Source organism: Chanodichthys erythropterus, chromosome 21 (genome assembly GCF_024489055.1).
Source record: "Chanodichthys erythropterus isolate Z2021 chromosome 21, ASM2448905v1, whole genome shotgun sequence".
Lineage (NCBI taxonomy): Eukaryota > Metazoa > Chordata > Actinopteri > Cypriniformes > Xenocyprididae > Chanodichthys > Chanodichthys erythropterus.
The window spans coordinates 13,277,920-13,294,954 of record NC_090241.1 but is presented as its reverse complement, the minus strand read 5'-3'; the positions used below and the strand labels follow the sequence as shown (position 1 = coordinate 13,294,954).

Sequence of the window (17,035 nt, the reverse complement as noted above, 5' to 3'; positions counted from 1 at the left end):
AACTGGCTGTTTCTCAATTCCAAGAACGCAAAGAACGGACATGCGTTCTAGTGGAGACTCATCTTGCCAGGCTACCTTGAAAGAACGAACTCGGAAGGACACAGAACGCATCCTTGTGAGAATTGAGATGTGCTGCGATCTTGTTGCTCAACTGACCGTCCCAACTTATAAGTAGTGGCCAATGCACAGTAAATACAACATAACATCACAAACAAATGTCATAACATTAAAACATTTCATATTATTATAGACATTATTTCCATAGTGTTTTATATCGTTTTAATTTACCGCGTGTATTTGTGAAAATGAGTATGTATGTTTAATGTTACTTTCATGCTTTGTGAATGTTAAGATTCTTTTTATATTTGGCAATAAAAATACCGCAGGCTTTCTGCAGGACTTTATAACTTTTATTAAAATTGCAACGGGGAATCTCTTATGTGAGAACGAGAAGTTTAAAGCTTACAGGCTTCCATACCTTGTACCCTGCAGCATCTTCCGTTTGATTCTCTCAAGTCTGCATTCAATGCATCCTTGATATCAAGAACACATCTGGGAACTTTTATGCATCCTCTGTACTTGCGTTCTTGAGTATTGGAATTGAACATCAACAGTTGATGATGACGTAGTACAAGAACACACAAGATTGCTTAAGAATGAGAAACGGCCACAGTCAACACACTTTTATTTACTTTGAATCACTTTGATTCTCAGTTTTAGTTTCAAAGTATTTATCAGCAAGATTGTTTTTTTTTATATTTACAATATTGCCAAATGATCAATAAAAACGATACAAACAATGACAGGAAAAATATATAAATAATAAGCTAAAAAAAAAGGTACCAGTAAAGACAGTAAAACTATATAGGTAAACTTTGTCATGAAAAAATTTCACGTTTGCTTGACAAAGTCTTGTCTCAAAGTTTTTAAAATAGTTAAGATAGAGAGAGAAAGGTGACATGAAAGTTATATGCACTGTAAAAATTAAATATACTTGAGGTGCTGTTAGGGCTTCCCAAGATTGGCACACCGACAGAACCCTTGTAGAACCTCCTATTCCAAAATAGATTGGATAGAAACATTTATCAACCGTACATAATCCAGAAAACTTCTTAAACTGTAAAGCAGATTTTAGGTTTGTTAACATTAGTCGGCAAATCACTGTTGAGTCTTGACTGTTGAATGTTGAGTAATATTGAGTGAATATTGAGTAAAACCAAATACATTATAGTTGAGCAGTTATACATGATACATAAATTGATACAATTACACCAACAAGGCATTAAGGAGCATTAAGAATAATGTTACAGATGTTCACGGGTGACTCTTTAAATATAATGATCAAAGCAGTGGCTAGTTTCAGATGTCTCGCTTCCCTCCCCAGTGATACCTGTATTTTGACGTTTCTGACACAATGTGGAATGAAGTTTAAGAGTTTTTCTGGGTATTTCTCTTTTATATCTCTACATTTACACACTGAGGAATTATTCAATCTCAAACTCACCAGTGTCACTGTGCTCTCATGTGCATCTTCCTTTTCAGTGGGCGAGAGCAGCGCTACAGAGAGTGGAGATGAGGACATGTCAGCCTCTGCTGTGTCGTACACAGCCACTCAACACACACCCACTAGCATCACACTCACTGTCAAAAGAGTCAAACACAACAAAGTCAAGAAGAGAAAGAAGAGCACAGAGAAAACGCGCACTACCCCTAAAGCCAAGAAAGTTAAGGTACAACAACAAATATTTGCACAATATTTGCCTACAAAAATGACGAATGTGAAAAGTCAGTAACTGACTAATTGTCACATCTGTCAGAGCTTTCCCATTCTCTCTGTTCTCATTTCTGTTCTCATTACAGGCTTACAGAGAGGGTTCTAGAAAATCCATGAGAATGAAGGTATGCAGTGTTATCTAACAATCCACTTGTATATCTTCTTTGGAAATATTATTGTATGTGATATGTACAGTATAGACAATGTCATATAGATGGTGATCAGTTGTGAAGTGTGCGCATCTACATGCGAGTCTTTAATTGTGTGCAATTGTGTGCAGTGAAACAATCTTAAGTCTTGTGCATTTAACTTCAGTACTATTAATTGCCAGAGACTGAAATCATCATCTTCCTCCATTTGTTATCAGATCAATCTTAAATCTATTTCACCCTCTGATTGTTGCAGAACTCTGCATCTGAGGCCAGTGTTCTGGATGAGAACACAACAGAAGGATGGGAGACACGAATTCGGCAGTGGACCGACCAGTATGAGGAAGCTCTGGCTAACCAGTACAGTGCTGATGTACAAACCCTCCTTGAACACTACTGTGCCAATGGCAACTCCTCCCCAAACCCATCTACTGTCGCCATGGACACCATTAACCGAACAGAACTGGCTTGCAACAACACTGTGTTGGGCTCACAAATGCAGGTATAGACGGGTTTTCATGGATCATCTAAGTCTTAAGACTGTGTCAAGTCATAAATATCATAAATAGTATAATATAGTCAGCCTCTGCTGTGATATAATATTATATATATATATATATATATATATATATATATATATATATATATATATATATATATATATATATATATATATATATATATATATATATATATAATATTAGTGTTCAGCATAAATGAGTACACCCCCTTTGAAAAGTAACATTTTAAACAATATCTCAATGAACACAAAAACTATTTCCAAAATGTTGACAAGGCTAAGTTTTATATAACATCTGTTTAACTTATAACTTGAAAGTAAGATTAATAATATAACTTGGAGAACAAAATTTCTAGTTTTACTCAAATTAGGGTGATGCAAAAATGAGTACACCCCACTGAAAGTCTCTGGAGCAAAGCTAAATTTTAGACTCACCTGTGGTTGAATTCTTCTTTAATGAGACATTTGTAGTCTAAGGCCCCATTTACACTGCACGGTTCAAGTGACCCAATTCCGATTTTTTTTCCTCCCATGTGGCACAGATCGGATATGAGTCACGACCGTGTAAGCAGGAAAAAAGCACATGAATTCCGATTTTCATGGATCGGTTTCAGGCCTCATTCATATGTGGTTATAAATCAGATATGAATCGGATACGGGCGTTTGCGCCTGCAGTGTAAGCGGACAGATCGGATATTCCCCTGTAAATGCGACTCCTGCGTCATTGAAAAGTGAGTTTTTTTTACATTTCGCGGTACAGACATACCTATAACAAACAGAGCATCTCTAGTTGACTGGTAGATTATTAATTTTATTTGTTTGTGTTAAATAAAAGGCGATCTGACGTTGAAATGTTGCTCTTGAAATCACACTGAGTGCTCGTTGCCGCTGTTGTCAGTGACGACGGCTCGTGCACAGACGCGCGCTTCAGTCCAGTTGTGGAGACTAATGACTATTCGTTCCATTGAAACCACAAAATAAAAAGCACACAAACTTGCAATATGATATTACAATCAATGATGAACGCATTGGTTTTAATGACAAAAAAACTAGTATAGGATGGCGGATTCGAGCCCATGAAGCTGTGAATATCTACCCGTACCAGAGTATTCTTCAACTCGCACGCTTCCAGTGGAGCTGCGTACGTATACATATACTAATTTGTATTAGGCCATTTTTATGTAGGGAGTGTAACTATTGCATTAAAAGGGTTTCTATATGAATTCATGTCAATAAATAAAGCTCAATGTACCATTGAAATTGATTTGTGATGTCATATAGGCTATTTTTGGTACGTTTCGCCAAGTGCAGTGTAAAAAGGAGACATCCGATACAGGTCACTTTTAAAAGAAATGTAAGCATGTCGTCCAAAAAAATTGGATATGGTCAAAAGATCGGATCTGTGCATTAAGACTTGCAGTGTATATGTGGCCTAATTATTCATTACACAGGTGTCCAGCAGACAGTTGACTATAAAAGGGTGTTAAAACCCCTTCCCATTTCATGCTGTCAGCAATGGCACCACATGGAAGAGAAATGTCACAAGACCTGAGGAAGAAAATAATTTCTTTACACCAGAAAGTTGAAAGCTACAAGAAAATCAGCAAAGCTTTACTTATCAGTTAGAATACTGTAGCAAAAGTGGTACAAAAATTTTAAAAAGATGGAACTGCAACCATCTCACAGAGACGTCCAGGTCGTCCACGGAAGTTAACACCTTGACAGGTGCGTCTTCTGATGAGAAGGGTTGAAGAAAATCAGCATAAAAGTTCACTGCAGTGATCTAAAGAAGTAGAAAGCCAAACTGGGATGACTATTTCCCGTGACACAATACGGCGTACACTGCAGAGGAATGGCATGTGTGGGTACAGTCCACGAAAGAAGCCTTTCCTAAAGCCCAGGAACAAAAAAGCCCACCTAGAGCTTGCCAGGGCCCATGCTGACAAAGATGAAGACTATTGGGACTCTATACTCTGGAATGAGACCAAGATAAATGTTTTTGGAACTGATTGCTTCAAAACTGTATGGCGTCGCAAAGGTGAGGAATACAAAGAAAAATGCATGGTGCCTGGTTTTAAGGGAGCTGCATTTCATTGTTGGCATCATGAATTCACAGATGTACTGCATACTGAAAGAGAAGACGCTACCATCACCCTGTGCCCTTGGTCATCGTGCACTTTTCCAACATGACAATGATCCTAAACACATTTCTGAAGAAGAACAGGGTGAAAGTGATTCATTGGCTCCTGATCTAAACCCAGTCGAACACCTATGGGGAATTCTGAAGAGACAAGTTGAGCATCTCTCTCCATCCAGCTTCCAGTCTCTAAAAGAGGTCATTCTTGAAGAATGGAAGAAGATAATGTTGCAAAATGTTGCCAACTTGTTCATTCCATGCCTAGATGGCTTGGTGCTGTCATTAAAAATCATGGAGGCCATACAAAGTACTAAATGTAGTAGTTTTTGTTGTGGGGTGTACTCATTTTTGCATCACCCTAATTTGAGTAAAACTGAAAAACGTTTAATCTAAGTTATATTATTAACCTTACTTTCATGTTATAAGTTAAACAGATGTTATATTAAACTTAGTCTTGTCAACATTTTGGAAATAGTTTTTGTATTCATTGAGATATAGTTTAAAAAGTTACTTTTCAAAGGGGGTGAACTCATTTACACTGACAAAAACAAAACATGTTTTTAGAAGTTAGTTTTTATTATTTTATAATACATTATTTTTAACTGATATATTTGTAGACAAAGGTTTCAGCTAATAAACCATGTAATGGAACATGTTTTTCTGAAAATTTGATTTTTTTCTTTCTTTCTAAAAAAGTATACTTATTCACTTAGGAACTTAACATGTCAACTCCGTCAGATGCGTTAAAAAGATATTTTAATTTGATCTATCCAACAACAGTGTAAAGTCTTCAATTATGTAGTAATGGTGTTCAGTAAAGGAGCTAAGTGCAAAAATAAATTCTCTAAAAAATTTTCTTCGGTTAGGGTTATGATGAACAATCCGATTCCTAAATTCCTTAATTCTCTATCCTCCTTTTACTATTAAACATATATAACCCAGGGTTTCTGTGGGTTTTAAAAAGGTATGAAACATTCTTAATTTGACCTTCCACAATTTAAGGCCTTAAAAATGTCTTAAATTGGAGCAGAAAGTCTTAAATTCAATATCATGTCATGAAATCAAGGCCATGTGAATTCCGTGATGTCGAAAACGGGTACGGAATCACAGAATCCATTCATAAAAAATGGAATTTACTGTATAATGTGGAATGTCATGGAATTTATAAACTTTTGGATGAATAAATCAAAAGTAGGACTTACAGGGCTCGACATTGACTTGTCCAGGACAAGTGGATTTTTGAAGGATCAAGTGAAAAAGAATTTTACTTGCCCGACCAGACGATAGCCTGATTAAATGTCAAAAACACACACACCTACTAGGGATGCACAATTAATCGCATGCGATTGTCATGCGTGTCTCATCAGTAAAGCCGGTTCTGTGATTAGCGGTAAATGTCCATCACCTGCTTTCAAATGGAGCGGCACTTAATATACAGAGCCGTAGTTCGCGGAAAAGCTACGCAATATCGCGTTCATAATCGCAGATGAATCGCCTTCGATTATGAACACGATATTGCGTAGCTTGTCCGCGAACTACGGCTCTGTATATTAAGTGCCGCTCCATTTGAAAGCAGGTGATGGACATTTACCGCTAATCACAGAACCGGCTTTACTGATGAGACACGCATGACAATCTCATGCGATTAATCGTGCAGCCCTAACACCTACACACACACACACATTTGATTATTTTATTTGGAATGACAAATACTGATTAAAACAACACAGCATCCAAATATTCACAAAGAGCCTATTATGTTTCTCCTGACAATACAGACAATGCAAATAGTCACAACCACATTAATAAGTAGACTATGGATAAAGATGACATCGTCTTCTCCAGACATGCAGACTGCCTATAATTGCTGACACAGAACAGTATCTGGCTGTTTGCTTAGAGATCTTTTTGCTCAGTCCAGCAATCTGCAGGCTTCTGACACATAATCTGTGCACATATCCCAAGCTACCAAAAATAAGAATAATCAGTTTGGTCCTGTAACCACACACTGCCAAAGCATTGGTTAATGCCTGATACTTCAACATTTTCTCAGAAAAACACAAGTCCATGTAAAGATCAAAACAGCAGCCCACTTCCAGAATCAAAATGTTCTTAGAAAGTTAATCGATAACTACGATGTCTGGAGTGTTTGGGTATTCTCTGAGAAAACTTCTAAGGGAGTTTATATTATTATCATTCAGGTTTAAAAACCAACTAGTTTTAACAGTTTTGTTTGTATGTATTGCACTTTGTCCAGACACTTTGCGCAGTTCTTGAGCCGTTATGTTTACAATGCGATCATGACACGCAATGTAAAGTCCTTTAAACGCGGGGCATCCGTTCAGTATGTGCGCTGTAGATTCCATTATCTTATCGCTGTGTAGTAAACAGAATGGTTCATGGTGTTATGGGAACCACAAAGAGAGGTTGTATTTAGTCGGGAGAGTTTGCAGCCGAGCTTTAAAAACAAATTTTAGGATATCTTCATTAACTGCTGAATTTTGTAACGCAGAGTGTGAGACCGTATGATCCGCACTCTGCAGGCATGCAAGTTTTCCTTGAAGGCGCAAGTTAACCCAGTAGTCGCGCTGTTGTGCTTGAAAGTATTGGAGAATTTCATACCTGCACGTCCGGCTGTTCAACCTCTCGCTGGTTCCATTGTGATGTATAGTCGCCTCGACATACACATTTGGATCCATAATCTGCCCCTGACTGATATTCACCTGCTCCCCGCCAGTATGTGCCCAATTCAGCTGTATATTGTTATTGTTGCACAAATCATTCAGATCTGGCCAATCCGAACGTACTCCGAATCCCGTGGCTCTAGTGTCCAGCTTTCCACTAGGTTTCTTCCGGAAACCGAGGAAGCTTGGTTCTCCATCTGCAGCATAGGGGACCTTGCGTTTGCTCAGATCCAGCAGCAGTGCACACACACAAACACAAACAAACTATGGAATCATCAAAACATGAGAATGATTATGCATTAATTTGGTGTAAGTGGCGATTGATGGTGGATAATAGTAACATACTGTATAATTTATTGACTGTTGCGCTGTTGAGGCTCACACATCCTGTGTGCAGAATGAGCAACACAACATAGTGGTGTATTGTTCCTGAATGAATGAGTGTTTTTGAATAAAGCAGTGAGTCAGTGATTCGATTATAAAGATGGGTAGTCACCACCTACTGGTGTAACAATGTAACCTGCAGAAAGGGTCACTGAAACATGGTCACCATTACTGCACATACTGACAGCTTATCTGGAACACAGTCAAAAGTCCCAGAGCTGTTGGACTGTCATATCGGCACTGTTGGAATTAGTGTTAATTTCGTCACCTATTTTTAATTTAGTCTTAGTCTTAGTCTTGTGCCAAATGTCCTTGTTAGTTTTAGTAATATTTAGTCATTCACATATATTTTTTTGTTAGTCAAGTTTTAGTCGACTAAACGTCTCGTCATTTTAGTCTAGTTTTAGTCAAAAATTTTTTTTTTTTTTTAAATAACACATTATTACTGAGATTATTAAACATTTCAGTAAAAAAGTGTTTCACATATCTCAAACATTGGTTAAATGTCATAATTACCTGACAAAATACACTTGTTGAAAGATTTTTGTTGAATGCAAATGTTAAACGTGTCTGGTTTTCAATTTCTGATTTAGGAGACACATTCACAAATGATTAACCTGTTCTGAAGAGTATTTTATTTTAACCAACACAATTCAAAAGCTAGCATGTCGTCGTCGCTCGCCATTCGTGTTCGCTTAGGTGTTGAAACTGCTGAACACACGTGTTGCAGCCACAGGCGTATAAAACCTGTAAAGCCTCGTTTACACTGCACGCGTGTGCGGCTCGTTATGGCTGCGACGCGGCTACCGGAGCTGATACACGGCCACTCTAGTCAATGCTTGTGTTTACACCAGCCGCGCCGCGGTGCATTTGAGAAGCGGCTCGACGCGCCGCTTTTGCTAAAGATAGGCGCCTCCAAGACGCGCAGCTCAAATACAAAACAAAGTCAAAATAATCACCCTGTGTAAACTCCCGCTCATATTTTACATCACTAGAAACTGACGACAAGTGATTCGCAGTTGAAAAACTTGAAATTTCTTTGAGTTGACATCGCGCAGATGACGGAACAACACCTTGCCGGAGCCGTAACGAGCCGCACACACATGCAGTGTAAACAAGGCTTCAACGAGGCTTAACTTGAGCAACAGCGTGAAGCCGCGAACTCGTTCTGAATATTTTAAAGGCGTAACCGCTGATGAAATGGCAGAGACGATTGTAGGCGAAAATGGAGAGAGATTTTATCTTAGTTTTTATTTTATACAAAACATTTTCGTCTCGTCTTTTTGTCAACAATAATGCATGTTAATTTAGTCTTAGTCAGCGTTTTTGCACAGTGGTGCAGTCTTGTCATCGTCTCGTCTTAGTCATGAAAAAAAAGGTCGTTGACGAACATATTTCGTCTCGTCTCGTCTGACGAAATTAACACTAGTTGGAATGCCACTCAGCCGATCAAATACAAGGACCAGAACTAGCCATTGTATAGATAAGATGCCATATATTTATAATTAAAAATTAATCTTCCATGATCTCACTTAGTTTATAGTGTAAAAACTGTTAGTGGAAAACTTGGATATATACTGTTTTACTGATAAGCAGCGTTAAGGCCACAAAAGTGTCCCAGTCTGTTAAAGGGTTAGTTCACCCCAAAATGAAAATTCTGTCATTAATTACTCGCCCTCCATAGACAACTACCACTTTGATGGTTCAAAAAGCGGTTGAGTCCAAATTTTCTGATGAGACTCGATCACTTTATATGATGAACAAATTGAATTTAGGCTGTTATTCACATATAAACATTCATCAACTAACACATCAGTTGTGTTAAACGGAAGCTCAAGCAAATTTGCTTGACGCGTGCGAGAACCAGTGAGGTTCATTCTTGTTATGCAGCACGTTTGAGCTTCCGCAAGAGGTTTGTTCTTGCGTCAAGCAGGTTCGGTTGAGCTTCTGTTAATGTAATGGTCATTGATTATATATGAATAAAAGCCTAAATTCAATCTGTTCATCATATAAAGTGATCGAGTCTCATCAGAAAATTTGGACTAAACCACTCAATTCATATAGATTAGTTTTACGATCTCTTTATGAACTTTTTGAAGCATCAAAGTGGTAGTTGCGTAGCTGTCTATGGAGGGACAGAAAGGTCTTCATTTGTGTTCAGAAGATGATTTGATGATTGATTAAAGGTGACATAAAACGTCTTTTTAAAAGATGTAATATAAGTCTAAGGGGTCCCCTGAAAGTGTCTGTGAAGTTTCAGCTCAAAATACCCCATAGATTTTTTTTTTTATATATATTTTTTTTTTTAACTGCCTATTTTGGGGCATCATTAAATATGAGCCGATTTAGGCTGCGGCCCCTTTAAATGCTCACGCTCCCTGCCCCCGGAGCTCACAGAATTGTTCTTTACAAAGCGTTAGTCATGCAGCATGTCTAATCGCGTAACTATGGTATTTATTTGGATGTTTACATTTTGATTCTGACTTAGTTTGACAGTGCTCCGTGGCTAAAGCTAACATTACACACTGTTGGAGAGATTTATAAAGAATGAAGCTGTTTATGAATTATACTGCAAGTGTTTAAAAAAAATGAAAATAACGACAGTCTTGCCTCCGTGAATATAGTAAGAAACGATGGTAACTTTAACCACATTTAACAGTACATTAGCAACATGCTAACAAAACATTTAGAAAGACAATTTACAAATATCACTAAAAATATCATGATATCATGGATCATGTCAGTTATTATTGCTCCATCTGCCATTTTTTGCTGTTGTCCTTGCTTGCTTACCTAGTCTGATGATTGATTCAGCTGTGCACATCCAGGCGTCCTACCCTTGTCTAATGCTTGAACATGGGCTGGTATATGCAAATATTGGGGGCGTACACCCCAACTGTTACGTAAGAGTCTGTGTTATGCTGAGATTCACCTGTTCTTCTGAGGTCTTTTAAACAAAAGAGATTTATATAAAGAGGAGGAAACAATGGAGTTTGAGACTCACTGTATGTCATTTCCATGTACTGAACTCTTGTTATTTAACTATGCCAAGATAAATTCAATTTTCAATTCTAGGGCACCTTTAATGACAGAATTTTCATTGTTGAATGAATTGTCCCTTTAATCTGTGATAATGTGATATAAAATGTGTTGCTTTAAAAAATTGATTTACTGAATTGAAAACTTGCTTCCAAATGTAGTGTACCGTTTTGTTAATTTTTTTTTTGTGTATATATAATTCTTTTATAGTTACAGCTGGGGCGTGTAACACGTGTGCAGAAACATAGGAAGATTCTCAGAGCTGCACGGAATTTAGACCCTGAAACACTCATCATTGAGTATAGAGGCAAAGTCATGCTCAGACAGCAGTTTGAAGTCAACGGACATTTTTTCAAAAAGTAAGTGTGTATGTGTGAGAGTATCTGTGTGTTTGTATATTATCAACATCTACGTGATCTTATCTTAAAGGATTAGTTGACATTAAAATGAAAATTTCCCCATGATTTACTCACCCTCAGTCCATCCTAGGTGTATATGACTTTCTTCTTTAAGACTAATACAATCAGAGTAATATTAATAAAAACCCTGACGCTATCAATCTTTATAATGGCAGTGAACGGGGATCACAAGTTTAAAGCTCAAATAAGTGCATCCATCTGTCATAAAAGTACTCCACACAGCTCCGGGGGGCCTTCTGTTAAGAAACGTGTTTTGTGTAAGAAAAATATCCATATTTAACACATTGTAAAGTAAAATAACTAGCTTCTGGCCATACGGCTTCTACTTATGTCTAAAGCGTAACTTGCGCGTATAATGTATAGTACATACTGCGCTATGCCATGACGTACTATGTGCTATAAGTCATGGCATCTAGCAAGTTATGCTTTAGACAAGTAAAATCCGTATGGCAGTTTGGCCGGAAGCTATTTATTTTAGTGTCAAACTTGTGACCCTCGTTCACTGCCATTATAAAACTTGATAGTGTCGGGGTGTTTATTTAATAGGAATTGTATTCTTTTTAAAGAAAAAAAGTCATATACACCTAGGATGGCTTGAGGGTGAGTAAATCATGGGGTAATTTTCATTTTAAAGTGAACTAATCCTTTAATTTTTGTAAATCTTAGTTATACTAAACTAAACTTTTGTTGAATATCATTTTAATAGGGCATTTGTAAAATGTTTATCGCAAATTGACTGTCCTTCCTGATTCCTTCTATTATCTCCACTCCAGGCCATATCCATTTGTCCTGTTCTACTCCAAGTTCAACGAAGTGGAGATGTGCGTGGATGCCCGGACATTTGGCAATGATGCACGGTTTATCAGAAGATCATGCACACCCAATGCTGAGGTGAGGATGAATCTGGTGTTGTCTTATGACTGCTGATGTGGTAGGGTTGCTTGACAGCCTGACTAAATTTGATTCATATTTTGTTCTTTTTGTCCTGTGTATGTTAACACAGGTACGGCACATGATAGCAGAGGGGATGATTCACCTGTGTATCTATGCTGTTGCTCATATCTCAAAAGATTCTGAAGTCACTATTGGCTTTGACTACGAGTTTAGCTGCTGGTTAGTCACTTAAATTTGTTTCTTAATATCTAGTATGAGTCTTAGATAAACTTCGATTCAGTGTTGTTTGTATTGACTCTTTTCCTCTGATTCTCCCCACAGTAATTATAAAGTGGATTGTGCCTGTCATAAGGGCAATCAGGACTGTCCTGTGCAGAGACACAATCTCCGCCCCCTCCAACTACCATCCCCTCAGTCTTCAAACTTTGCCCTGCCTGGAGCAGAAACGAGGAGGAGACGAGCCCGACGCAGAGAGATGGAAGGGGACAGGGTCGTAACCGGTGTGTCTGATGAAAGCAACCACCTGATGGAAGATTCAAATGAGACACAAGGAGTTAGCGATACAGAGGTGCATGTTTGTGGAAAAATAGACCTCAATATCTACTTCTCTATTGCAGATACTTTGAGAAATTATGATAATAATGATTATGATGATGATGATGAAGCTGAGCTTGTTTCTGTGCTACAGGATGCTCTTATTGACAGAGTGAAGTTGGAGAATGGAGAGGAGTTAGATGAGAATGGAGCTCCAATAACAAACAGACGTGTAAGCTTTCATCAGAGGAGAGCGGTTATGAATCAGTTCATACTCTCTAATTCTAACACAAAGCCAGTGGTCTCACATAGGAATCCAGTTATAATTACAGTATAATGTGAAATGTCACAGAATTTGTCAAATTTTGGATGGATAAATCAAAAGTAGGACAGTACACTTAATCAAAATGATATAGTGGACCAGTGTCAGTTTTATCTACTACACATACTCAAGCATGAGTGACGCTTGGAGAGTGTTATTCAAAAATAAAATAAAATAAATTACATTTTCATTTGACAATTTTTTTACAAGATTAATTCAATTGTTAATGTTTTATGCCTTCATTTGATTACCATTTTTCATAAATACCAATTTTTCATAAATTTGTTTACATTTTCCTGAATTTATGAATCATAAATTCATAAATCATCAAAAAAATTACATATTTCAAAGGCTTCTATTATTGTAAAGACTTTTAACAGATTATAATAATTGTATTCAATTGAATAAATTATACCATTATTATAAATTTTAAGAATTCCATAGATTAGACATGCTTTTTGATTATTAAAATTGAATTAAACCATTTAAAACACAATCCAGAAATTAAAAATGGAAAACATGGAATTGGTTAAGAATTAAACTGAATTTGAGAAGAAAATAAATGGATTTCATAGGAACCTATAAAAGTAATTCTTGTTAAACCTTTAATGAGATGTTGATAAATTGTATAAGATTTTAATTAATTAGATCAGATTTTTATTTTATTTATTTAATTGTTAAAACTATTAAAATGGAATCCAGAAAAATGTAAATGGAAAACAGGTTTTGATAACCACTCATCCCTTTTGCTCCCTCAGTCTCGTGATGAACGCAAAGCAGAGGCCATAATGCACATGTTTGAGAACCTTGAAAGGAGAAAGAAACGTGGTCAGGTTACTGCGCAGGCTACAGCCGAAGAAACCAAACTGGAAGCTGTGGAGGCAGAAGTGCCCTCACTTACAGCAGGAAACGTTGTACCAAATACAGGAGCAGGTGGAGGAGTCAGCACACGGCGTACCTCCTTTGCCACTGTGGTAGTTACTTTTTTTTTTTTTTCAACTTTAGCTCATAATGGCCACATGTGCTCATAATGGCTGCATGTTCTTACAAATTTGTACTTGTCTCTTCATTAGGACACAACAGACATTGACTCTGAAAAGCCCCCTGCTACACCCAGTCCTGCCCCTAAAGCGCAACCTGCCCGCAGTTCCAAACCACGTCCTAAGAGCCGTATCTCCAGGTACCGCTCCAGTTCAGCCCAGCGTGCTCGGAGACAGCGGCAGGCTCTTTCCCAGCAAGCAGCAGAGGGAGTTCTAGTGGGAGGTGAAGAGGGCAGTGCGGGGTCAGCCCTCAGGGAGCAGGGCCAGGGAGAGGGAGCTCCAAACTATGGCCATCTTCAAGATGGAGAGCTATATGGAGCCGCCTCTGCAGCAGGGATGGGTAATAAGACAAATGTCAGATACCCAAAAACCAAAAAGGTAAGATCGTTGTACAAGCTAAATCCTTTATGGGTTAATGAACATGTTTTTCTTACAGCCATTCTACTGTGGGTGTCATAAATCTTATTCAGAACTGCAGTGTTGTGGCTTTAATTGGTAGTTCACCCAAAATTAAAATTTTGTAATTTATTCACCCTCGTGTTGTTCCAAACTCTCTTTGGTTAATCTTTGAAATACAAGTTAAAATATTTTTACTGAAACCTCAGAGGATTCTATCCCTCCATTGAAAATCCAGGTAACCAAAACTTATAAGATCCAAAAAGATCATAAAGGCGTCACTTAATATGATGAACAGATTTAATTTAGACTTTTATTCACATTTTAACTCATACATAGAGCAAATCAAACATGGTAAAAATTGCTACGAGCTATAATTGTAGTCATTTAACAGTGATTCTCTCTCTCTTTTTATAAGTACCTGGTGACGGAGTGGTTAAATGACAAGGTTCCAGAGCGGGTGGAGGAGTCTGTGGAGCGCCCTTTACGAATCACCACTGACCCCACAGTTCTAGCCACCACCCTCAACATGCTGCCAGGACTATCTCATTCACCTCTCATCTGTACTACCCCCAAACACTATGTTCGTTTTGGTTCACCCTTTAACCCTGAAAGACGCCGACGACCCTTTATGATTGACCCTGCATATGGTTCTTGTAAGAAGGTTAGTTACTGAACAAGTGAATTGCATTATTGTGTCATTCGAATTTCCCCTGGAAATGAATTTATCTCCAGCTCATATTTGTTTTTTTAGACATAGATCGAATTGTAGCTGAATTGCCCAAAGACTTAGTGGACTCAATGTTATTGTTATTGTGGCTACATAGCATGCCTTTGTGTATGTCTGTCTGAGCAGAGGTGGATGAAACAAGCGCTGGATGAGAGCATGTTATCTGGCCTGTTGGAGGATGGAACGGAGTCCAATTCTTCACACAAAAGTAACACCAGCAGCACCAGCAGCTCTCTCCAGTTTAAACCTGGTAATGGCTCTTTCTCCACTGTTGAGGCAGTAGAATGTGAATTGTATTCTGGGTTCTTTTTTTTTCTTTTTTTTCTTTTTCTCTCTCTCTCTGTTTATTCCAAAGACTGTATTTTTTTACTTTTTCAATCCCCCCCCAACCAACCCGGAACTGACTACCTTAGAGGGTGTTAATTAAACAGAAATATTACAAAATATAATGAAAATAAACAATAATAATAGTAATGATACAAGAAAATGTAAATAAAATAAAAAATTATGCAAATGTTAAATAATGACAATAATAATAATAATAATAATAATAATAATAATAATTAATAATAGTAAAATAAAAAATAAAAAAATGGGAAGAGTAGTTTGGTACCACAATCAAAGGTGCAACAATGATACAACAATGAACAACATAAACCCTACTTACTGACATACGTAAAGGTACCTAAGCATCAAACAAAACAAGACAAAAATGAAAATATCAATGTGACTCCCATTACTCCCCAGGAAGTACATTTATGGCAGAGAAATATGATAATAAGGGTTGCCAGACATAAGACAATTTATGAGAACCTCTAATTGAATATTTAATCTTTTCCAAGTGTAGATATAACATTAAACCTGATGCTTTAGCTGGGTTTGTAGATTTCCAATGTAATAAAACCTGCCTGCAAGCCAATAAGGCAATGATGTTAAGTTGTCTTTGAGTCAGACTCTATTCGATTCAATTTAATAACTCCAAAAAATACAGGTAACTAGCAAAAAAAAAAAAGTAAATTAAAGTGTGTAATATATATATATACACACACATTATACACAGTGGGTACGGAAAGTATTCAGACCCGCTTAAATTTTTCACTCTTTGTTATATTGCAGCCATTTGCTAAAATCATTTAAGTTCATTTTTTTTCCTCATTAATGTACACACAGCACCCCATATTGACAGAAAAACACAGAATTGTTGAGTTGTTGTGAAGTTGTTGTGAAGCCACTCTTTCATTATTTTAGCTGTGAGCTTAGGGTCATTGTCTTGTTAGAAGGTAAACCTTCGGCCCAGTCTGAGGTCCTGAGCACTCTGGAGAAGGTTTTCTTCCAGGATATCCCTGTACTTGTCCGCATTCATCTTTCCCTCGATTGCAACCAGTCGTCCTGTCCCTGCAGCTGAAAAACACCCCCACATGCTGCCACCACCATGCTTCACTGTTGGGACTGTACTGGACAGGTGATGAGCAGTGCCTGGTTTTCTCCACACATACCGCTGAGAATTAAGGCCAAAAAGTTCTATATTGGTCTCATCAGACCAGAGAATCTTATTTCTCACCATCTTGGCAAACTCCATGCAGGCTTTCATGTGTCTTGCTTCCGTCGGGCCACTCTGCCATAAAGCCCCGACTGGTGGAGGGCTGCAGTGATGGTTGACCTTCTACAACTTTCTCCCATCTCCCGACTGCATCTCTGGAGCTCAGCCACAGTGATCTTTGGGTTCTTCTTTACCTCTCTCACCAAGGCTCTTCTCCCCCAATAGCTCAGTTTGGCCGGACGGCCAGCTCTAGTAAGGGTTCTGGTCTTCCCTGTCTCTGAGCTCTTCAGGCAGTTCCTTTGACCTCATGATTCTCATTTGCTCTGACATGCACTGTGAGCTGTAAGGTCTTATATAGACAGGTGTGTGGCTTTCCTAATCAAGTCCAATCAGTATAATCAAACACAGCTGGACTCAAATGAAGGTGTAGAACCATCTCAAGGGATGATCAGAAGAAATGGACAGCACCTGAG

At 37.9% G+C, this 17,035-nt stretch overlaps 1 protein-coding gene across 11 annotated transcripts in view; it reads left to right on the top strand.

Moving 5' to 3' along the window:
- The window catches only part of setd5 (SET domain containing 5), a 52,358-nt gene that overhangs the window by 23,701 nt on the left and 11,622 nt on the right, over positions 1-17,035 (top strand). For 8 of the 11 annotated variants that reach the window (XM_067372794.1, XM_067372790.1, XM_067372788.1 and 5 more), the window contains 12 exons: positions 1,543-1,730; positions 1,861-1,899; positions 2,180-2,425; positions 10,898-11,046; positions 11,880-11,997; positions 12,110-12,219; positions 12,322-12,568; positions 12,689-12,766; positions 13,615-13,830; positions 13,930-14,274; positions 14,711-14,956; positions 15,149-15,272. In XM_067372794.1, the coding sequence (XP_067228895.1) occupies positions 1,543-1,730; positions 1,861-1,899; positions 2,180-2,425; positions 10,898-11,046; positions 11,880-11,997; positions 12,110-12,219; positions 12,322-12,568; positions 12,689-12,766; positions 13,615-13,830; positions 13,930-14,274; positions 14,711-14,956; positions 15,149-15,272 (2,106 nt within the window). Of the gene's footprint in view, positions 1-24; positions 1,445-1,542; positions 1,731-1,860; positions 1,900-2,179; positions 2,426-10,897; positions 11,047-11,879; positions 11,998-12,109; positions 12,220-12,321; positions 12,569-12,688; positions 12,767-13,614; positions 13,831-13,929; positions 14,275-14,710; positions 14,957-15,148; positions 15,273-17,035 lie in introns of those variants that run through there. The other 3 variants (XM_067372798.1, XM_067372795.1, XM_067372796.1) reach the window with 3 other exon arrangements.